The sequence below is a fragment of the Neofelis nebulosa genome, chromosome 11, assembly GCF_028018385.1.
Source record: "Neofelis nebulosa isolate mNeoNeb1 chromosome 11, mNeoNeb1.pri, whole genome shotgun sequence".
Lineage (NCBI taxonomy): Eukaryota > Metazoa > Chordata > Mammalia > Carnivora > Felidae > Neofelis > Neofelis nebulosa.
The window spans coordinates 90,472,713-90,493,646 of NC_080792.1; the positions used below are offsets into that span (position 1 = coordinate 90,472,713).

General features: G+C 54.5%; 2 protein-coding genes, 3 long non-coding RNA genes and 5 other non-coding genes across 11 annotated transcripts in view; 3 read left to right on the forward strand and 7 right to left on the reverse strand.

The window, feature by feature from the left end:
* Window positions 1-1,081: 1,081 nt before the first annotated feature.
* UBC (ubiquitin C) lies at window positions 1,082-4,121 on the reverse strand. Its single transcript, XM_058691467.1, has 2 exons — window positions 3,978-4,121; window positions 1,082-2,981 (listed from the first exon to the last, which is right to left on the reverse strand). Exon 2 carries the CDS (start codon window positions 2,976-2,978, stop codon window positions 1,149-1,151), a length of 1,830 nt encoding a protein of 609 aa, XP_058547450.1. The 5' UTR covers window positions 2,979-2,981; window positions 3,978-4,121; the 3' UTR covers window positions 1,082-1,148.
* Window positions 4,122-6,100: 1,979 nt separating this feature from the next.
* Window positions 6,101-8,469, forward strand: LOC131489479 (uncharacterized). 2 transcript variants are annotated; one of them, XR_009250585.1, is made up of 3 exons: window positions 6,101-6,543; window positions 6,786-7,185; window positions 7,996-8,469. It is a non-coding gene; the product is annotated as an uncharacterized LOC131489479 (long non-coding RNA). The 2 variants fall into 2 exon arrangements; XR_009250584.1 differs by having other exon boundaries at window positions 6,101-6,482.
* Window positions 8,470-8,625: 156 nt separating this feature from the next.
* On the reverse strand, window positions 8,626-12,058 carry LOC131489485 (uncharacterized). The gene is made up of 2 exons (XR_009250591.1): window positions 11,137-12,058; window positions 8,626-10,231 (listed from the first exon to the last, which is right to left on the reverse strand). It is a non-coding gene; the product is annotated as an uncharacterized LOC131489485 (long non-coding RNA).
* Window positions 9,309-14,160, forward strand: LOC131489482 (uncharacterized). Its single transcript, XR_009250589.1, has 4 exons — window positions 9,309-9,519; window positions 12,443-12,912; window positions 13,616-13,689; window positions 13,924-14,160. It is a non-coding gene; the product is annotated as an uncharacterized LOC131489482 (long non-coding RNA).
* On the reverse strand, window positions 10,378-10,449 carry TRNAA-UGC (transfer RNA alanine (anticodon UGC)). The gene has a single exon. It is a non-coding gene; the product is annotated as a tRNA-Ala (tRNA).
* On the reverse strand, window positions 12,818-12,889 carry TRNAD-GUC (transfer RNA aspartic acid (anticodon GUC)). Its single transcript has one exon. It is a non-coding gene; the product is annotated as a tRNA-Asp (tRNA).
* Window positions 13,393-13,465, reverse strand: TRNAF-GAA (transfer RNA phenylalanine (anticodon GAA)). The gene has a single exon. It is a non-coding gene; the product is annotated as a tRNA-Phe (tRNA).
* Window positions 14,161-15,230: 1,070 nt separating the features above from the next.
* On the reverse strand, window positions 15,231-15,302 carry TRNAD-GUC (transfer RNA aspartic acid (anticodon GUC)). The gene has a single exon. It is a non-coding gene; the product is annotated as a tRNA-Asp (tRNA).
* A 253-nt stretch (window positions 15,303-15,555) lies between these two features.
* TRNAA-UGC (transfer RNA alanine (anticodon UGC)) lies at window positions 15,556-15,627 on the forward strand. Its single transcript has one exon. It is a non-coding gene; the product is annotated as a tRNA-Ala (tRNA).
* A 1,239-nt stretch (window positions 15,628-16,866) lies between these two features.
* Window positions 16,867-20,934, reverse strand: part of DHX37 (DEAH-box helicase 37) — a 29,804-nt gene continuing 25,736 nt past the window's right edge. Inside the window, exons 21-27 of the mRNA XM_058691466.1 lie at window positions 20,355-20,527; window positions 19,563-19,677; window positions 19,277-19,414; window positions 18,977-19,071; window positions 18,815-18,888; window positions 17,489-17,586; window positions 16,867-17,332 (exon numbers count right to left, since the gene is read on the reverse strand). Coding sequence (XP_058547449.1) covers window positions 17,247-17,332; window positions 17,489-17,586; window positions 18,815-18,888; window positions 18,977-19,071; window positions 19,277-19,414; window positions 19,563-19,677; window positions 20,355-20,527 — 779 coding nt within the window. The 3' untranslated portion in view covers window positions 16,867-17,246. The remainder of the gene's footprint in view (window positions 17,333-17,488; window positions 17,587-18,814; window positions 18,889-18,976; window positions 19,072-19,276; window positions 19,415-19,562; window positions 19,678-20,354; window positions 20,528-20,934) is intronic.

Genomic DNA, 20,934 nt, shown 5'->3' on the forward strand with positions numbered 1-20,934 from the left:
GTGATTTTCAAGATGCTTTTGGGGTTTTCCTAGAACGTTTGGAATGAGCACCTAATTTACACCACAGTGGTGCTAGTGGAGTTCCTGGGTCTTTCTTGTTTCTTGATATATGTCAACTTATATGAGTCACGGGACACTTAACTACATTTTGTCAACAAAGTGAAAAACTGCAACTAATGTAATTACCTAAGACTTAATAGGTTTCTCAAAAGGCATTTTCCAATGCCTAAAGCGAAGACTGGTGACTTTTGGTAGACAACACAAAAGTCTCCTGTACACCCAAGATTATATACGGATACTCTAAAACACCAGGGAAGTGGAAGGCAGTAGTGCTTTGGAGAATAGGCCCTTCTTTAAAGTTCTAATAGTTCTGGTTTCTGGGGCACCTACCACCCGATGTCAATTCCCTTCATTAAACAAGCTTCCCTGGACTTCCACCTTTGTTTGCAGTTGACACAAGGATCTGATTGGGTAACAACTGCTACAAACTTTCCTAAGTGAAGACCAAGAGAATGTGGCCTCTCCTAACACTCTTCTAGAAAAGCTTCATCTATAGTCACATGAATTTGAGGATCCCTTTGACAACTTATCTCAGCAACTGTTAACATTTCAATCAGTAATTTTCATGATCTAAAGAACCACGAATTCCTCAACTTTTGAGCATGATGCCATACTTTTTATTACACATTACTTGCCATTCTTTAAAAACATCTAGTCAAACGACTTTCTGTGTAACTCAATGTGAAACAGAGCTATGTATTAAAGCTGACTCTTCTATAGATTCCACCTACAGGCTCTGCCATGACCACCTTCTTTTTAATATCACCTGATTGCTGGTAGCCCAGAACTTTCCCATTCTCAGATATCTCACAAACCAAGCCCAAATTCTGTATTTTTAAAACAAGTAGTTTATAAATATAGCTATAGACGTTCCACATGGAGAATTCTAACTGCAACCTTCCATTTTTACTGACCTTTCTTACCTCCTGGTTACCAAAATCATTTGATAGATTAAATTTCTTGATCCCTCAAACCCCATCCAAAATAAAAAGAACCCCTCACTGGCCAAAAACTCACACCATTTGGGAATGCAACAACTTTATTGAAAGAAAAGTGCAATGCATTTTGTCAAAGCTTACAGCGGGAACTTAGACACCCCCCCTCAAGCGCAGGACCAGGTGGAGAGTGGACTCCTTCTGGATGTTGTAGTCAGACAGGGTGCGCCCATCTTCCAGCTGTTTGCCGGCAAAGATCAACCTCTGCTGGTCAGGGGGGATGCCCTCCTTGTCCTGGATCTTCGCCTTGACATTCTCGATGGTGTCACTGGGCTCCACCTCCAGGGTGATGGTCTTGCCCGTCAGGGTCTTCACGAAGATCTGCATGCCCCCCCTGAGGCGGAGGACCAGGTGTAGAGTGGACTCCTTCTGGATGTTGTAGTCAGACAGGGTGCGCCCATCTTCCAGCTGTTTGCCGGCAAAGATCAACCTCTGCTGGTCAGGGGGGATGCCCTCCTTGTCCTGGATCTTCGCCTTGACATTCTCGATGGTGTCACTGGGCTCCACCTCCAGGGTGATGGTCTTGCCCGTCAGGGTCTTCACGAAGATCTGCATGCCCCCCCTGAGGCGGAGGACCAGGTGCAGAGTGGACTCCTTCTGGATGTTGTAGTCAGACAGGGTGCGCCCATCTTCCAGCTGTTTGCCGGCAAAGATCAACCTCTGCTGGTCAGGGGGGATGCCCTCCTTGTCCTGGATCTTCGCCTTGACATTCTCGATGGTGTCACTGGGCTCCACCTCCAGGGTGATGGTCTTGCCCGTCAGGGTCTTCACGAAGATCTGCATGCCCCCCCTGAGGCGGAGGACCAGGTGCAGAGTGGACTCCTTCTGGATGTTGTAGTCAGACAGGGTGCGCCCATCTTCCAGCTGTTTGCCGGCAAAGATCAACCTCTGCTGGTCAGGGGGGATGCCCTCCTTGTCCTGGATCTTCGCCTTGACATTCTCGATGGTGTCACTGGGCTCCACCTCCAGGGTGATGGTCTTGCCCGTCAGGGTCTTCACGAAGATCTGCATGCCCCCCCTGAGGCGGAGGACCAGGTGGAGAGTGGACTCCTTCTGGATGTTGTAGTCAGACAGGGTGCGCCCATCTTCCAGCTGTTTGCCGGCAAAGATCAACCTCTGCTGGTCAGGGGGGATGCCCTCCTTGTCCTGGATCTTCGCCTTGACATTCTCGATGGTGTCACTGGGCTCCACCTCCAGGGTGATGGTCTTGCCCGTCAGGGTCTTCACGAAGATCTGCATGCCCCCCCTGAGGCGGAGGACCAGGTGCAGAGTGGACTCCTTCTGGATGTTGTAGTCAGACAGGGTGCGCCCATCTTCCAGCTGTTTGCCGGCAAAGATCAACCTCTGCTGGTCAGGGGGGATGCCCTCCTTGTCCTGGATCTTCGCCTTGACATTCTCGATGGTGTCACTGGGCTCCACCTCCAGGGTGATGGTCTTGCCCGTCAGGGTCTTCACGAAGATCTGCATGCCCCCCCTGAGGCGGAGGACCAGGTGCAGAGTGGACTCCTTCTGGATGTTGTAGTCAGACAGGGTGCGCCCATCTTCCAGCTGTTTGCCGGCAAAGATCAACCTCTGCTGGTCAGGGGGGATGCCCTCCTTGTCCTGGATCTTCGCCTTGACATTCTCGATGGTGTCACTGGGCTCCACCTCCAGGGTGATGGTCTTGCCCGTCAGGGTCTTCACGAAGATCTGCATGCCCCCCCTGAGGCGGAGGACCAGGTGCAGAGTGGACTCCTTCTGGATGTTGTAGTCAGACAGGGTGCGCCCATCTTCCAGCTGTTTGCCGGCAAAGATCAACCTCTGCTGGTCAGGGGGGATACCCTCTTTTTCCTGGATCTTCCCTTTGACATTCTCGATGGTGTCACTGGGCTCCACCTCCAGGGTGATGGTCTTGCCCGTCAGGGTCTTCACGAAGATCTGCATGGTCTGTCACCAAAAGCAAAACAAAACAAAACGAATACAAAAACCCAAGATTGTAATAAATAACTCACATATGAACACATCTCTAGCGTTAAAAGTTATAGGTCATCTTATGAGGGCCCAGTGACTAAAATAAACCTTGTCTGAGAAAAGAATCCCAACCAGGGGGATGTGGGTGACTCAAACCCTTAAGCACCGCCTCTTGATTTCGGCTCAAGTCATGAACTCAGGGTTCCATGAGATTGAGCCCCAGCACTGAGCCAGCTCGGGATGCTCTCGCTCTCCCTCTCTCGGTCCCTCCCCACATGCTCTGGCTCCAGATAGACAAATAACCATAAAAACAAACGAAACGGAACAGAAAAAGCTCAACAGCCCCGTTTCAGGCCCTGAGAGAGAGGATCCCAGCCAAGTGAAGGTGCTGTCTCACTTCTCTTCCTCTCCCCCTTCCCCCCGACCGATGTCTGTCCCCTGACGATTCTGCAGGGTCTCCCCCAGGCCCAAACCTTGTGTCCCGTGAGTGACAAAAGCGAGCCACACAAACGGCAGTGGGCGGCCCCACCCTGGATTGTGAGCCCACGCGGGGGGTGACATCACGTGACCGACGGAGCGGGCGCGGGGCCGCGCAGGGTGGCACCGTCCCCGTAGCTTCCCCTCACTGCGACCAGAAACCCAGTCCCGTGCCAGCGCGGCCGCCAGACATTAGACGCCCCCCCCCAACCGCCCCCCCGCCGCGCACGGAGCCCCAGCAAAGAGCCGTTAAAGCCTCACGGGCCCGTCGCGCTCTCTTCCGCTCCCAACCCCCTCCCCGCGTCTTCTCCCTCCAACCTCACAGCCCCGCTTATCCCACCCAGGCAGCGGGCACGGCCGCCATTTTGCTTCGTCCCTGCCCCTCAGAACCGCCCTGCTCGCCGGCCGCGTCGACTAAGACTCGGCTGCCGCTCCGCCGCCGGCGCGCCGCACGACTACAAGCCCCCCGGGCCGGGGTAGCGGCCCGCTCCTCACCAAGCGGCTGTGGCGGCGACTCACACCGAAGAGCAGCAACGGAACTCCCGGCCTCCACGGAACTGCCTACGCCACACCCGGCACCTCCTTATATAGCACTCGGTGGAACAGCTCCGCTGGATCCCTCCGCAGAAACGCCGAGAACGGACTACTTTTCTCCGCTCTTCCTACCCCGCCCCGGACAGAAAAAGCAGTACCCCAGAGCATCGAAGGGCCCCCTCCTGTAGTGGTTTCCCGTGGAGACCGGGCGGCAGCGGAGAATCTGAGGAGGAGGGGGCCGCTGTGCTCGGCGCCCTCGCGGAGGGATCAGCGCGACTGTTGAGTGCGGCGTCCGCGGACGTGGCCGGCGCTCGACCTACGGGGCGGGGCGGGGCGGGGCCGCGGGAGGTGTGAAAACCCGGCGCGGATTCTCCCTGGCGCCCGGAGCGGGCTCGGCCCCGACGCCCCCGTCCCCGTCCCCTCAGCCCCAACGGCCCCCGCCGCTGCCGAGACCCGCCCTGACGCAGGGGGCTCAGGCCTCACGCGCCCCTCCCCCTCCGCGGACAGAGGGGTTTTCGTGAGGGGCCACGTTGAAGATCGCGGCGCGTTCGCGTGTCACCAGAACCCCCGTGCCCATCCCCCGCGCGGGCGCGTTGACAGGACGGATGACTCGACAGATCGGGCGCGGGGGGCACCTATGCGGGCGGAGGCGGGGCCGCCCTTGCTTCCCCCCCGCCCCCCCCCCCACCCGCCTGGGGTCGTCGGGGAAGCGCCGCTGGCCCCTCACGCTTCGTGAACCTACGTGAGGTGCCTCCGGACACCAAAAGAACTTTCTAGATTGTTCTTGAGCCGTCCTGTTGCATGGGCACGGCCTTGGGTTTGAGAAGATTGTACTTAGATACCGACAGGAAGGCCTCAGGTTTTCATGCTTGTTGATGATACTCAGTGGAGCAGGAAGTGGAACCTACTGAAGCCTGAAGTTTCAAAAACACCGACCGAGTTCCTGTATGGGGGGGGGGGGGGGCAATTTGATATCCCAAACATGAAATTTCATTGTACGTAAATTCCATTTGGATAAAAGAGAACAAGATTACCAGCCAGATATTTTTATTTTTACTATCCTCCATTTTGTGATTTCTGTGAGTCCTTTCTTAGCATATTTTATTTATTTTATTTTATTTATTTTATTTTATTTTATTTTATTTTGAGAGTGCTCGCTCACTTGAGGGGGAGAAGGGCAGAGAGGCTGCCGGCTCAGCACAGAGCCAGACACGGGGCTCAATCCCAGGACTCTGGGACCATGACCTGCGCCAAAGTCAAGAGTCCTCAACACTTAACAGACTGAGCCCACCCGGGTGCCCCCAACATATTTTTTAAAGCGTTTGTAAAATGCGCGAACATGTTGAAAAAAGAGATTTTCAGAAGTTTACAGTGAAAAGTCTCCCTCAGAAACACTCAGTTCCCCAGTCAGTGTCCCTTCTGGACTCTTCCAGAAGTATTTCCACCATGTGGAGGGGGAGAGGGTGTTTTAATGTCTAACCTCAAAGCCTTAAAAAAAAAAAGGAAAAGATTCCTAAAAAACGTTCTGCCATTAAGAAAAGACTCTTGTTTTAAATTACGATCATTGTATTGTTTTAAGCCACTTAGAATGAGAAAACGAAACTGCTCTGTATTTTCTTTGATAACCCGGTAGGTGTTTATGAAAAAGGTCTGATGAGAGTTCAGAATTGACTTTGTAATTTTCAACATTTTTCAGAGAGAATGAATTTATGACTGGGAAATTAAAATGAGTATTAAGAGCAAAATGTCATGTCTCCGGTTAGGAGACGCCAGTAACTTCCTAATCCAGATGTTTGTGAAAGTTATTCGTGCAAAGAGGTTTCACAGGAACAAAACACGGAGGCCCTTTGTAGAGTTGTTTCTCCCCAATTTTCGGGGAACCAAAAAGCTGAGGTTCTTTCCGAGGGGATCAGGCTTAGCTTCAAACCACACCCGGTTCACTGTTGGCCGTGGCTTTTGCTGGAAGCCTCGTGATTCATGTTGTTTAAGGGCTGAGTCACGAGCTTTGTGACATAGCTTTTTCCAGAGTCCAAAAGGTACAGAGAAAAACAGGCTGGTTTCAGGGGCAGGGAAGGGAGAGGGGGACGAAGAGGAGGACAGGAGGAAGAGGAGAAGCTGGGAGGGTGCGAATGGGGTCCAGGGTTATCTCCAAAGAGAAAACAACATTCTTGGGAGCTGACAACACTGATGTCTCGAGCAAAAAAACAATTCTCTGCAACACCCCTGCTGCATTCCTTCAGTCCAGCAGAGGGTATAGAAGTAAACGTCCAAGGGCACGGAGGTGACAGGGAGAGGGAGAGAAAAGGAGAGGGGATGGCTGGTGTTTCCCCAGAGCGGGGATTCTCAAGCACCAGTGATCTGACCCCTCCGAGGACACGTGGCAACGTCTGGAGGCAATTTTTGGCTGTCACAACTGTGGTGTGAGCGGGGAGGAAGAGTTCCTGCCACTGGCGTGTAGTCACCGAGGTCGGGGACGCTGCGGCACATCCCCTGCCCCCCCCCCCCACGCGATTACCCAGCCCCGAAGGTCAGCGACACCAAGGAGGTTGAGAAACCCTGTCCTACGGAGGACTGTTGTCCTCTTCACAACTGGCTGTTCTATTTGCTGAGACAGCCTCCCCAAACCTAAATGTCCCACTTGGACTCAGGCTTCGGGTATCAAGTCACGTTCCTGAAACCCCAAATCCCCTGACCTAGAATGTAATGTGCTGGAAGGTGCGAGATGCAGGGTGAGTCACCGGATCCATTTTCAGTTCCTTCCGCCCACAGATCCGTCCTTTGCAAACGCCCCAGAAGAGATGGCTTCGGAGGTGGAACCAATGGAAGAGTGACAGAGGCCCAGCAACACGGCGGGATTGGCGCGCGGACGCGAGCACGTGACGGGCTGAGCTCACAAAGGGCCTGGGGTGTTGGGCCGCTGGGGGCGGGGTGGGCGGTGCTGGTGGGACTGGTGCCCGTCTGTCTGCCTGCCTTTCCTCCTTTCCCCAAAGGATTTGGTTCCCCTGAAGGTCATAACCGTGTTTGGGACTTGACTCAGCATCATGAGAAAGAAAATCCAAGAGCACAGCGATCAGCAAACATTTCCCCCAAGAGAGAGGATGAGATCAAGGGCTGGCTGGGAACCGTTTGCCTTGCTTTGTCATTGTCATGTCATAGGTAACCATAAAAGGTAATAATCAAAGGCGTCTGCAGTTGAGGGGGGCGGGGGGGGGGGGGAGAAGCCCAAGGGACTCTTCATTTTCCTGTTTACTTGCGTGCATTTGCCTCGTGTGGCCTCGTGTGGCCGAACTCAGACCGCCCCGGTTTAAAAATAACCAGTTTCATGCCCTACCTCTGGGACAATCAGACTTTAAAAAGTTCCAGTCCTCAAATATGCCTGCTTTAGGAAGGTTAAGAAGTTAGTTAGCCTGTTGGAGATTTGGTTTGTTTTTAATTCGTGGCAGTTGTGGCGACATACACACGTAACGAAATGTACCAGCTTAAACCATTTTATTTTATATATTTTAACGTTTATTTATTTTTGAGACAGAGAGAGATGTAGCATGAACAGGGGAGGGGCAGAGAGAGGGGGAGACACAGAATCCAAAACAGGCTCCAGGCTCTGAGCAGTCAGCACAGAGCCCGACGTGGGGCTTGAACTCACGGACCGCGAGATCATGACCGGAGCCAAAGTCAGCTGCCTAACCGACCGAGCCACCCAGGCCCCCCATATCTTAAACCATTTTAAAGTGTACCCTTCAGTAGCGTTCACGGATGCGGGAAACAAAGGCAAAGGAAAAAATTAAATTTCCTGACAACTTACCAGCCTATTGAAAAGCCCTTGAAACAGAGGGACCTTCCTCTAGGAGCTCAGCTCCGTTCTTTGCTAAGGGCAAAAGGCAATCTTAATCCTGAAAATCTAGTTTAACATATAAAAATGCCTTTGGGGGCGCCTGGGTGGCTCCGTGGGTTAAGTGTCTGACTCTCGGTTTTGGCTCAGGTCATGATCTCACCGTTCCAGGAGTTTCGAGCCCTGCGTTGGGCTCTTCACTGGCAGCACAGAGCTTGCTTGGGATTCTCTCTCTCTCTCCTTCTCTCTCTGCCCCTCCTTTACTCACACTGTCTCTCTCTCTCATAAATAAATTTTAAAACTTAATAACATAAAACTGTTTACAAATTCCTTTGGAAACTTCCTTTGTGTCTATCCCAGCCCCAAAGATCTATGTTAGCAATGACTCCAAACTCACAGCCCACAGATGTACATCTGAAGGGGCTCATGACTGAGGTTTTACTAGACGGTAGTAAGGTAGTAAATGACCTTTTCCTAACCGTGGGAAATCTTGTTTCCAAAATACCTTGGAGGCTTGTGCTGTCCCTAACCCCCTCCCGACTTGAAAGTATAGCATCGGCCCCCCTTTAAGACCCTAACACGTCCTGTCCCTGTGCTTTAATAAAACCACATTTTTGCACCAAAGACGTCTCAAGAATTCTTTCTTGGCCGTTGGCTCCAAAGGCCAACATTTTCTACATCGTGAGGTACACGGGGCGGGGGGGGGGGGGGGATATAATTTTCCCTTTACCCTCCTGAGGTCTTAGCTGAGACCTCTGTGATGAAAGATTAACCAGAGAGAAAAGTCCCCAGCAGTTTATTAACATGTAGGTCACACATATGCACGGGAGATCCCCCAGGACAACATGAATTATGAAGTCAGAGGTGGTTTTAGAATTTAGGCCTAAACACCATCTGAAGAGGGAAAGAAGAGGGGGGTATAGGCCCCTCGGGGGGCCATTCAACGGTTTTTAGGAAGGACCATAGAGTAGATGGGAGGTAGGACAGTGTGTGACCGTGTGCCAGTCTGCCCCGGTTGGTGAACCTCCGGAGGGGGGATCTTGGACCAGTGGGCCCCTTGGGAAGGTCTGTATTTAGGCACATAAGGGGGGGTTCAGGGACAGCCTCTCCCGGCCTATGCTGATCTTCAAGTGCCTTCAGCTCAAAATAATCTCAGATGGCATGTTCTGGTGCTCGTCAACGTTCACACTGCCATGCAGCCGTCCCCACCAGAATTCTTCCATCTCGCAAAACGGGTCCTCTGCCCCCATTTACAGAACTCCCATATCCGCCTTCCGCCGGCGCCTGGTACCCACCATTCCGCTTTCTGCCTCTCTGAACTTGACTGCTCCAGCCATGTCCTACGATGGGCTTTGTCGTTTTAAGTGCACGGTAAAATGCAAGAGTTGACAAAGGCAGAGTTTTCAAAGACTCACAACCGCTTTTCTAGGAAGCTACGTTCCCCAGCAAACCTGATGGTATGTTTCGCCTTGTCAGTGTGCTATCGGAAATGGTTAATGATAAGATAGAAAGTACACCAGAAGCATATAATTAGCTTCGTGTTAGGCCTGATGCCTTTAGAAATCACCTCGACATTCTGTTCCCTTAACACCCGGTTGACATTTGAGGAGAAATCACCTTCACAGCAGCTCATTTAGACACAGGAGCTGTCACCAAAACTCCACCGCCCAACCGGTGAGTCACTTCACAGATTTCAATGTCATCTCAAAAGTGAAGGCTTTGCAAAGAGTCACGTCCCTCCAGATGTGAGATGAGATGCTTTTATGATTTAATAGATGAGGTCAAGTCACGCGAGAGACAGGATTTGCCGGGTGAGGAATTCATTATTACTGCAGAGAAAGAATTGAAAGCACAGAAGGCAATAAATACAATCCCTTCTTTCTATAAAATGCATCTTTGATCTTTAATGATAAAATACAGATCGTGTATAAATATAAACATGAACCGTATGTGCATCAGTGTCATTCATTCATTCATTCATTCGTTCGTTTGTTCGTGACCTGTTGCTGATGAAGCAGGAGACAAAATCCTGCCTGCCAGGAATGCTCGTTTCCCTTCGGGTCAACTCCCAAACTGGTTGGTTACTGACAGCACAAATAAAGGGCAAGGGCCAGCAGTTAGACCTTTGAATGGCTTCCACACTTGCCCTCTCATGGCGGGGCATCAGTCGCCAGTCCTTGGGGACTTCTGCTGCAGTCACGGTGCCACGAAAAGGACCGTGGCCTCCCCCGTTGCTCCTTCTCGGGCTGTTTCAGTCATCGGGTGATGTTTTTGCCTTTACGTTTTTCTGCCAGCAGCTGCCCTCAGCCTCTTGCAACAAAAGCGCATCGGGAGTGTTACAGGTTTCAGAGAGGGGGGGGGATCCTGCCTCTTGTGAAAATCCCACCTGCAAGTAGTGACCAGAGGAGTCGTAATCACATACATGGCACTTTAATGATGAAGAAGGGGGAGACTGGGAAGAAAAACAGTGGAGATGCCGGGGATCGAACCCGGGGCCTCGTGGAGATGCCGGGGATCGAACCCGGGGCCTCGTGGAGATGCCGGGGATCGAACCCGGGGCCTCGTACATGCAAAGCACGCGCTCTACCACTGAGCTACATCCCCCTCCCTCCTTGCCTGGCTTCCCGAAATTCTCTGCTGTATGCTATTCTTGAGGTTGCTATTTTTCTAATTTAAAGTTTTGTCTAATTAAATGTGTGTTGGGGGTTGGCATAAACAAACCAAAAATAAATCTCCCCAAACAGGCCCGTTCTACATAGCCTTGCGATTGAAGTGCTCGCTGATATCGGAACCCAGGAACCAAGGGAAAGAGATCTAGTTTTGAATGTTGCTCATCACAGGGGGAAAAAAAAAAAAAAAAGGAAGGAAAATGAGTTTATTTCCAATAAATAAGGGCATTGCCTTGATTGAACCTCTACCCAGCAATGTCTGGTTCTCTGTCCTTTAAAACCATTCCAGGGTAAAACAGGCGATGGGAATTAAGAGTACACTTATCATAACGAGCACTAATGCAAAGAATTGTTGAATCACTATATTGTACACCTGAAACTAAGAAAACACTGTATGTTAGCTCTACTGGCATTAAAATTAAACACGTAATACAAAAATATTCCAACCTTCAGGAACTGAGGTTTGCAGACCTTCCCTGACCCCACCACACCCCCACATTCCCAGAGCACTCTTCTGAATATAAAAAGAAGCAAATTAAAAAGAAATAGGTCCAGCTCCAGAATCAGGGCTCTGAGGGAGGAATCACTTTGCAAAAGCCCACCGAAAAGAACCATTTCTCACCGTCGGCACCCGTCTCTTCCAGAGTGCAGAGTGCTTATGAAGCTGCCCCAGGGAGGCAATACGAGATGTCTTCCAGCCATCAAGGGGTCGCTCTGCGGTGGAGGAATGGTTGAGGGCAGGGAGAGGGCAGAAAGTTGACTCTTTACCTCTTTCCACCAGCGCTTGAGATTTCCTGGCAGGAAACAGTCACTTACTCTGATGGGGAGAACACACCCCCAGTTGTCCTGCCTTCCAGTCAGCTCCCTTCCAACCCGCTTGAAACCTTCCCAGGTAAAGGGCTACCTGAGCTGGTGCCCAGGACACCTGCCGGGCAGTTGTGATTCATATCCCCACCTGTCTGGAGCTGATTCATAAAATGGAGATCTGAGTACTACCTCCTCCCCAGGGCGGGTGTGGCCATTGAGCGATTAGAACAGCGCCTGGTACAAGGGCCGGCAGAGCCTGGGTTCTCAGGATGGCAAATGCAGTTATTATTATATGAACTCTGGCGAAGACAGACCTTGGCCCAGCATGGACGGATGGCACTGTTCGCGGTGTTATTTTGCACGACGTTTGGGAATGAGCTGGGTTCGGTTTAGCAGGGCCCCTGCTTGCCCTCTTGCCAGACTGCTCTGCTCGAAACAAGCCCGATTATGTTGCCTCTCTGCACAAAACCCTAGAATGGAATCCAACCTCCTTAGGTTCGCCTGTGACCTTATCCCTTCCTCCTCTCCCCCTCCTACATGCACACTTGCCTCCTTGCTGTTCTGCAGGTACGCTGCCCTCCTTTGCACCTCAGGGCCTTTGCACCTGCACTTCCCTCTGCCTGCAAGGGTGCTCCCCAGATCTTCTGGTGAGTGGCTCCTTCTCCTTGTCCAGGTCCTCGGAGGGGCCTTCCTGGCTGCCTCACTACTGGGGCCTGTGAATCCCACACACTCCCTGGCGTGCCCTCCCCCCCCCCCCCAACACACTTTTTTTTCCGCTTCTTTCACAGCATTTACTCTCTGGGAGACTTTTTTTTTTTTTTTTTTTTTTTTTTTAATTTTAATACTATTTGTTTATCACCGGTATCATAAGCTCAGTAGGGCAGGGGCCAGGGCCTCGTGGTTCCTGCTATAGCCCCAGTGCCTAGAACAGTGCCTGGCCCCTAAGAAGTACTCAGTGTATATTTGCAGAATGAATGTGACCAAAAAAACGAATGGAAGAAGAGGAGCCTGGGAAGGCTGATAGCCACCCGGGAAGGAGTCTGCAACCACGTTAAGACAAGAAAGCGTTTCACGGTAGCGTCCCCACACTTCCTGTCTCAAATCCATAAACATTTTCCGAGGGCCAGCCTGGTCCGGAGCAAGCCACAGAGATTGGAAGATTTGCAGCAGAAGGAGCATTTCCTGGCCTTGGAGGTTGACCCTCTCGTCCCGCGACAGCATGGCGCAAACCCAGCACTTTTGTGCAGCGCTGGGAGAATGAGCAGGGAAATGAAGCCGGGGTGCGAGACCTTGGGCTTTTTCTTTCGTGTAACTGTGGGACACTGGGGACCCGGGGCATGATTTTGACCAGGCAGTCGATAGAATCTACAACGAATCTCGCACGCCGGTCAGGTTTAGTCGTTCGTAGAAAAGAGTTTCCGTGAAAGTGGGAGAATCTGATTTATTTGGAAGAGAAATGAAAACAGTAACAGAGGATTACGCAAAAGCCTGCGTGCCTCCCCGTCGGGGAATCGAACCCCGGTCTCCCGCGTGACAGGCGGGGATACTCACCACTATACTAACGAGGACCGGCTCTGATTGGGGCTTTCAGGTACTCCTTTTAAGCATTTTCAACTTCCCCTGTGTATCACTATATATCAAAGGGTTCAATATTTTCTTTTATTCTTTCCGTTCAAAACCGAAGAACAAAAGTCCTACTTGACTTAACTCCATCTTAGGGAAGCTGTCCCCCGCTCGGTCCTTGACTTAGTTGCGCGGGTTTCGGGGAACAGGAATTCATACGCAGAAAGCCCAAATTAACGAGCAGACATCAACAAACACGTGACAGACATTAATAAACGTTTCCGAGAGGCGAGAAATGCAGACAGGGGAAACACAGCCGCGTTAGAATTCTCCACATTGCGCGGAAGTTTCCCTCCGCTCCCATTTCCCGTGGATACCGCTCGGAGCCGGGTTTAAAGAAAGCGAAACTCTTTATTAATCGCGGAGAATTAGCCTCCCTGTTCCGGTTTTTTCCAACCGCCTGTCGCGGCGGGGAGGAAAAAAAAAAAAAAAAAAAAAAAAGAGCGACTGCCGAAACCCGGGATCGAACCAGGGACCTTTAGATCTTCAGTCTAACGCTCTCCCAACTGAGCTATTTCGGCTGCTGGTAAGGCGCCGCTTCGCTCAGATCCTCCTGGTCGTGGTGCCGGCCCTGGGTCCTCCGCCCTGGACGTCCGATGCGGAAAGTCCGGAACCAGCTGGAACCCACGTCGACCAGGCTCGCCGGCATCTACTCCCTCTTGTCCTTCAAGGTCACCGCCTCCGAGAAGCCCTCCCGGATCACGCCTCCCAACCTGACCCCAGCCCCTTACCGTTTACTGTTAGGGTAGGTATTGTTTTTCCTTGTCCATTCTCTGTCTCCCCAGCGCTAATGACAGACCCCTGAGGGCAGGGAAGTCACGTGCCTTGGTCGCCGCCGTATCCTTCAAGATCTAGAACAGTGCCTGGCACCTAATAGGTGCTTGATAAATATCTGTTGAATTAATGAACAAGTGAATGGATGAATGAATCGTACCTGGCTCAGAACTCCGCTTTCTCAAGCCCCCTTCTTTGTACATAGGAACAAGGTCATGTCTCGGGTGCAACTCCCCAAGCAGCCTAAGGTGTGGCAGAGATGCTGACCACGTCAAGGCGTGTGGAGGACGCAACAGGCACATTGCGACTTTCCTTCGGGCAGTGAGTGACTCAGATCCGGCCTCCACGCATGGCCACCATTCCTGTGGCACCTGCTCAGCTTCAAGGGGTGAAGAGGTCAACAGGTGGGCGTCCAAGTTCGGCTCTACTTCCCTCCTTTTGGGAAATGTTAGAGGAGTGTTGTCTGGGACGGGGGTGGGAGCGGGGAGGTCCTTCATGACGTGAGGTCATCTCACAAGTGTTTGCTAAGCACCGAATGACCGTCTGGTCCAGTCACAAATGCACTAACCAGATATTCAGCATAATAGCAATGCTCATAAGCAAAAAAGACCAAAGTTATTTGTATTTTGCATTTAAAGTTTGTCTCCCTAATGGCAAAATTCCCTGCATGGGATTATCAAGTTAGATGGTGGAATACACGGGTTTCCAGGCGCTTTCTGAATAGGCTGAAGCCATTTACACTCCCATCCGCCCATCCCATTCCTTCCTTCCCCAAACAAGTCTTGATCTGTTGCTACAATTAATTTTTTTTTTGTTAAAATCAATTTTTTAAAAATTCAGGTGAGATTCGCATAACATAAAAGTAACCATTTCAAAGCGAACCGTTTAGTGGCATTTAGTATATTCACAAGATGGTGCAACAGTCACCTATAGTCCTTTAAACACCATTCTTTGGAAATCATTGAAGTGTATCATTTTGATAAAAACTGAATAAGGAAGGAAAGAAGGGAAGAAAGGAAGGAAGGGAGGGAGGGAGAAAAATAAAATTCAAACGGTGCAGACGGGTACAGAATGGAAGGTGAGAGTCACTCCCACCCTACTGCAGTCCTTCCCCCCAGAGGTAACCGGTGTCTCCAGCAGACTGTGATTGACGCCACCTTGGGCAGGTTACAGAGCTGCTTCCCCACCCGCCTGGGTGACCAGATAGCCCCAGCCAGCCTCGGAAGGAGTGCACACCCGTAAATATTGCCCCCGGCCGTGGTGAGAGCTATAAAATCATTGGCTCTTGTTACTGTGATGCCCATGAGAAGTAGAAATAATAACACACTGACGTCTGTGTATATTTCATGTAGGTAACAGGGCACACATGGGATAGCGTGCTTCTCCCGCGCAGTTGACTCCAAGGACTTGGCTCATCTTTGCGAGGGCCCTAAGGGGCGCGTTACTAGGCCCAGAGAGCAGGGTGTCTTCGTCCAAGGAAAGCCTCTGCTGCTTTTAAAACGGTTTGCCAGCCTCCCCGTCGGGGAATCGAACCCCGGTCTCCCGCGTGACAGGCGGGGATACTCACCACTATACTAACGAGGACACGCTATGGCAACCGCTTTCTGGGTCGGTCCATATAGATAAAGCGCCGACCTGCTACCGCGCGCATCCGTCCCCAGCCGGGATTGTCACAGACGCAGCGCCGGGCGCGCCTGGCCAGTGGGCCTCCCGAGGCGCGGAGGGACCTCTCGGAAACGATGGGATACTAAGCATCCGGGAAGGAGAAAAACGTGGGCACGAGACGAAGATGTGGCTTCCGATATCCCTACTCCCCGAAAAAAAGGGCTCACGGGTAGGGGATGTAGCTCAGTGGTAGAGCGCATGCTTTGCATGTATGAGGCCCCGGGTTCAATCCCCGGCATCTCCACTTGTTTTCCTTTTTTTTTTTTTTTTTTTTAATTTTTGTCCGAAAGCCGTCGCACCACCAGAAGGCAAAGCAGGGAAGGTGACCCAGATGCCCCGCATTAGTGGGTCTGGGAAACAAGCCCCCATGGACAAGGCAGCGCTAGGAAACGTCCCTGGCCCGGTCCCAAACGCGGTTACCCAGGGAACCCCCCTCCCCCGCGGAGATTCAGATTGAATAGGTGGGCGGTGGACCCAGGAATCTGCGTTTCTACACTCCTATTCTAGTCACCGGCTTGTGATTTCTAAGGAGGGTTTTGCAAGTGGCCGTTTAGTCAGTGGCTCCTGAGCGCCTAATGCCGGTGGTGCGCATGCATGGAGCTCCTACTGTGTGCCCAGGTACAGTGTTAGTTGAGTATTCCTTGGAGAAGAGAAGCAAGGTTTGAGTTCTAGAGACTAGCATTCATCCGGTATAGGTTAAGTTTTAGGAAGACAGTAATACTGATAAGATGGAGACTGGGGGGGGGGGGGGAGGGTGTGGAAGCTGCTATGCAAGAGCCATCAGGAGGCCTGGCTAAGCAGGGGAAATGACAGGTGCTAAGGCTCCAGGTTGGGAGGGGGAGGAGAGCTCTGTCTGAAGACACTGAAAGCAAGCCCCGTGCATGGAGTTTGGTGAATGAGGGTTATATAAGGGGCTTGAATTTTATCATCGAAGATTCTAGAAGGCCTGATGTGGCATGGCATGTTCAGATTTAGCTGTAAAAAGGCTCCCTCTGGCTGCCAGGTGGAGAATATGCCCTGAGCCAGCAGGTGGAGGCTGGGAGAGCAGGCAGGAGCTGGTGGGGGCTTGTTAGGGATTCAGGGACTGGGGGTGTGTATGTGGGCGTGCAGGAGTGGAGCTGGGGAGCACGAGGGGGCTCTGGACAAACTCTGGGGGTAGAGCCCACCCAACCTGCAGCTGGCTGGAATGTGGGGAGAGTAGGGGGGACCTCCCGGTTTGGGGGTACACTGGGATTAGTGGCCAAGCTATGGAGAGAGTAATTCTGGAATATTAAATGTGTATCTCTGTTATTTTATTTACATATGTACGTTTTAGAATTTATGCATTTGTACTACAGCATTAGCACAAACTGGTTTAGGACGAATATTCGGCTGAAGGAAGGAATCAACACCCCCTACAGGCATAGTGAACACCTGGGTGAGCCCCCACCCAGACTAGTTTCCGACCACCCCCACATTCAGAGACTCACTCGACTCGATCGCAGTTGTTCTCACGGCTGAGATTTATTACAGCACCAAACCCGGCAAGGGAGCGCCCAGCCCGCTGGGAAGGGCCCGCATGCACTCTCCCGCTCCCCGCGCGCTCCGCCCTCCAGGCTGCAGCCCCACAAGGGACTAATGTAGTCCACAGAGCAGCGTGTGAGAAGACACCATTACCCCCTACGGAATAAACAGTTCTAAGAAGCCGCCCACGTCAGACTGCCCAGGACAGCAGCGAGCTGTGTCCAGACATCCCGTGTCCGAGAGGAGAGAGGGTTCCTGGGGGCTCGGCCCGCCTCCTGGGAGCAGCCCGCATATCAGGGTGGCCACTGCCAGCCTCCTGGGTCTCCAGACAAGTGCTTGGCCTTGCAGCCAGGCCTCAGGTCAGTGGTCGCAGGCAGGGGGCCAGGCCTTCTCGACGTCGGCGTGCATGGCCTGCGGGAGCCACTGGCAGTATTCGGTCAGCAGGTCTGCGGGAAGCAGGAGGGAGGTCGGCGTCAGGGTGGCTCTGGACCCGGCTGCCTGCTGGGGCAGATCCGCCCACCGACCCCGGCTTGCCTCGGTGGGTCCCCTCCTGTCCGCTCCCAACCCCCTGGCCACGGGTCGCTCGCCCCGGGGGAGCTCACATTTGGGGTTTTTCTTCCAAGCGGCGAGCAAGGCGTCTCGGCAGCTGGCGCGCTCGGCAGCGAGGGCTCTCAGGAGGCTCTCTGTCCTGGGCTGCAGCCTGCAGGTGGGGGACGCACGCTGTGGCGTCACTCTGCCCGGAAGCTGTGCGAGGGGGCAGGCGCTCCCGCCAGGCCAGCCTGACCAAGGCCGGTGAAGGGTCTCCCTCCGTCGTGCTGGCGGTGTTGGCCGGAGAGGAGGGTCTAGACCCTGGCGCCCCACCGACCACCTCTCCTCTCACACCTTCATCCGGCACCCTGGCTCTCCTCACTCCCACGCGGGCTGTTCCTCCTGCCTGGAACCTTCCTCCGCATCCCTGCTCCCAGCATCACCTCCTCCCCATCTGCTCAGCCAGGCTCCCCCCGACCAACCCCAGCCCCGCAGACGCTCATCCCCAACGTGCTGCTCTGTCCCTCTGTCGCCCGGTCCCCACACGCCATCTGCACTAGTCACGGTGGGGCTCGGTGTTGGCCTCCCCGCACTGCAACATCCCCACAGGGGACGGGGTCGTGCCCGTGCCCCAGCACGCAAACGTGCCTGGCACACAGCTGGTGCTCACAACTGTCTGCCGGGGGAATGACTTGGCTGGCAGAGGGGTAGGGGGCACCCGGCCCCCTGCCCCTACCCAGAGTCCCCGGGAATGCCGGGGTGTGTGCACGCCTGCCTGCTTCGTACGTGTCTGGCTCCCTGCGCCGTCTGGGACGCCAGTCTTAGGAAGGCGGTGGGGACCACGAGCAGGAAGAGAGCAGAAGGGAGGAGCAGGCTGATGGGAGGGAGGCGGGTCTGTGCTCAGTGGGCAGGCAGCCCCCAGGATGCTCCCTGCTGATACCTGGAGCCTCACGATGGGCTGACCAGGGTCTCCCCCAAACCGCAGACCGTGACCTTATTTGAAGAGAATCTTTGAGGGTACAATTACTTAAGGGGAGGTCGTACTGACTGGGGGCGGGCCCTAGATCCAACGACTGGTGTCCTTATGAGAAGAGAAGACACAGAGGCCGAGAGGGCCAGCCACGTGAAAACAGAGGCAGACACGGGGGCGATGTGGTCACAGGCCAAGGGACGCCTGGACGCACCAGGAGCTGGAAGAGACAGGAAGGACCCCGCCAGAGCCTTCAAAGGGAGCACAGCCCTGCGGACGCCTTGACTTCCAACCTCTGGCCTCCACGGCCACGAGAAACACACTTCCGTCGTTTTAAGCCTCTCGGTTGGTGGGCGGTGATCTGTCCCGGCTGTCCCAGGGTGCTAGTCCCGCTCCCCTTGCCACCCGATGCTCCCGGGCAAGCCCGTACCTGGCCCACGTCTTTAGCATCGTGCCAGGACTGGACAGCAAACAGCCCCGGTGTGAGGCCAGCTGAGGGAAGACCTGAGGAGACAGCACAGGACAGGGTGAGGGGTCCGGCTCCCCTTCTGCCCACGACACCAGGGGCCGAGGGAGCCGCCGGGCCGCCTACCTGCCCTTCCAGCAGAAACCGGGCGAAGTGCTTGTAGCAGTCAATGCCCTCCGGAAAATCCACCTGGACCGCGGGGAGCGGCCAGCCGACACGGTCTGGAGGGCAGGGGCCCGTGAGCGAGATTGGGATAGGTTCCCACAGGCCCCTCGTCCTGGCCCCGAGCCCTTGGGCCCACCCACCAAAGAGGAAGAAGGCTGAGGCCACACTGCCCGCGCCACATGCTTCCAGGGCACGTGGTGTGTGGGCACGTGGTGCGTGGCCACGTGTCCACCAGGGCGGTGGCAGGTCGCCCCAACTCACAGAACACGCTGGCCCGGTGACACTGGACCCGCCCCTTCTCGGGGCAGTAGGCAGGGGGCGGCATCTCCAGGGGCTTGTCGAACTGGCAGTAGGAAGGCAGCAGGGCTGGGATCCACTGGACCTCCACGGCCGAGACGCCTGCGGGCCAGGAAGAGAAGGGCCGGGGGTCGCCGCGGGCACCTCCGCACGGGAGGGCCTCCCGGGTTCTCCCCCGACAGGGTCCTGGTGACACAGCTCAGCAGAGCCGCGGTGGGCCAGGCGAGGGGCCGGCCACCGGCCTGGCTACCTTTCATGTACATCTTGGTCGTCTCCACGATTTCCTGGTAGACCACAAATTCAGGGAGTTCTCTGAAAAGGACGGAACTGGGGTGGATGAAGACGGGGTCATCGAGGAGAGGCGTCTGCGGAGACACGGCGAGCGGGCGTGAGACCAGGAGACGTGCGCACAGCAGCTGAGACTGACCCGTGTGAACCGGATCCCACGCTCAGCCCAGAGAACAGGAGAGCGTTCCGCCAGCCGCCGGCGTGGCTCTCCGTGCGTCTGTCCACACAGACGTGCGCGTGGCGAATCTGCCCCGCGGATGCTGCACCGACCCGTGCTAGCACCCGGATGAACCTGAACGATGAGATGCCAAGCGAGAGAAGGCACAAAGCACTTCGTGCCGGTCGCCTCCGCCAGCACCAAGAGTCCGGCACAGACACAGAGCGGGTTAGGGCTGGGGAGATCAGGAGAAAACGAGGGGCCACTGCTAGCGGGCACGTGCGTCTTTTGGGGACGCCGCACGTGTCCCGGAATCAGCTGTGGGGACGGTTGCATCGCTGGGCGAACACACTAAACACCTCCAGACTGCACACCTCGAGATGGTGAATTGTACGGTGTGTGACTTCTCTCTCAATTCAGCTGCTACAAAAATGCAGCTGGGGCAAAGCCAAGGCCCAAAGGAAGATGGGAGCCCGCTGTGACCCCCACCCCGATCCTTGACGGGGGCTTTCCCAGAGGGGGACGGGTGAGGGTGGGGAGGGCAGGGCGGAGGGCAGCCTGGTGCAGCGACCCGCCCGCACGCTTCCCGAGGCTGACCTTGTAGGCGTTCTTCCACTTGTCGTCCGGCAGGTCCTCGCTCTGGACCCTGCGGGCCAGGTGGTCGCCCAGGCCGGCCACCACGATCTGCCGCAGGTAGGTCACCTGGCTCTCGGAAGGTGGCTGCATCTTGGGGTCCACGAAGAGCCCGGCCTCGGGGCACACGGTATTGACTGCGGGGAGAGCCAGGTGTGAGGACGGCGAGGTCCGGGGCTGCCTCCGCCCTGACCTTCTGGAAGGCCTCAGGCCCCTCAGCGTGAAGCTCCCGACTCAGTCACCTGCTCGCCGGGGCTCTTCTCCACCGAGGTTGCTGGGGTGTCCTCAGCAGGACACAACCAGCTGCCTGCCCCAAACCCACGGCCTCCTCCCCTTAGGACAAGACCCCAGTGCCTTAGTGGGCATCTGAGTGAGGCACCAAGGGAGACCCTGCTCGGCCTGCACGTGACTTCCCCGATGGGCTCTGTGAACGGGTCACCCCCCCAAGCGTGCATGGTAGGGCGAGATCATCTCCTCTCGAGCTCCTGCAGGGGGTGCTGCTGAGGCAGGCCTGACACGAGGAGAGGCCTCACGCTTCCGCACC

Coding starts and splice junctions, on each gene's coding strand:
- UBC (XM_058691467.1), bottom strand. CDS start 2,978: ATGCAGATCTTCGTGAAGACCCTGACGGGCAAGACCATCACCCTGGAG.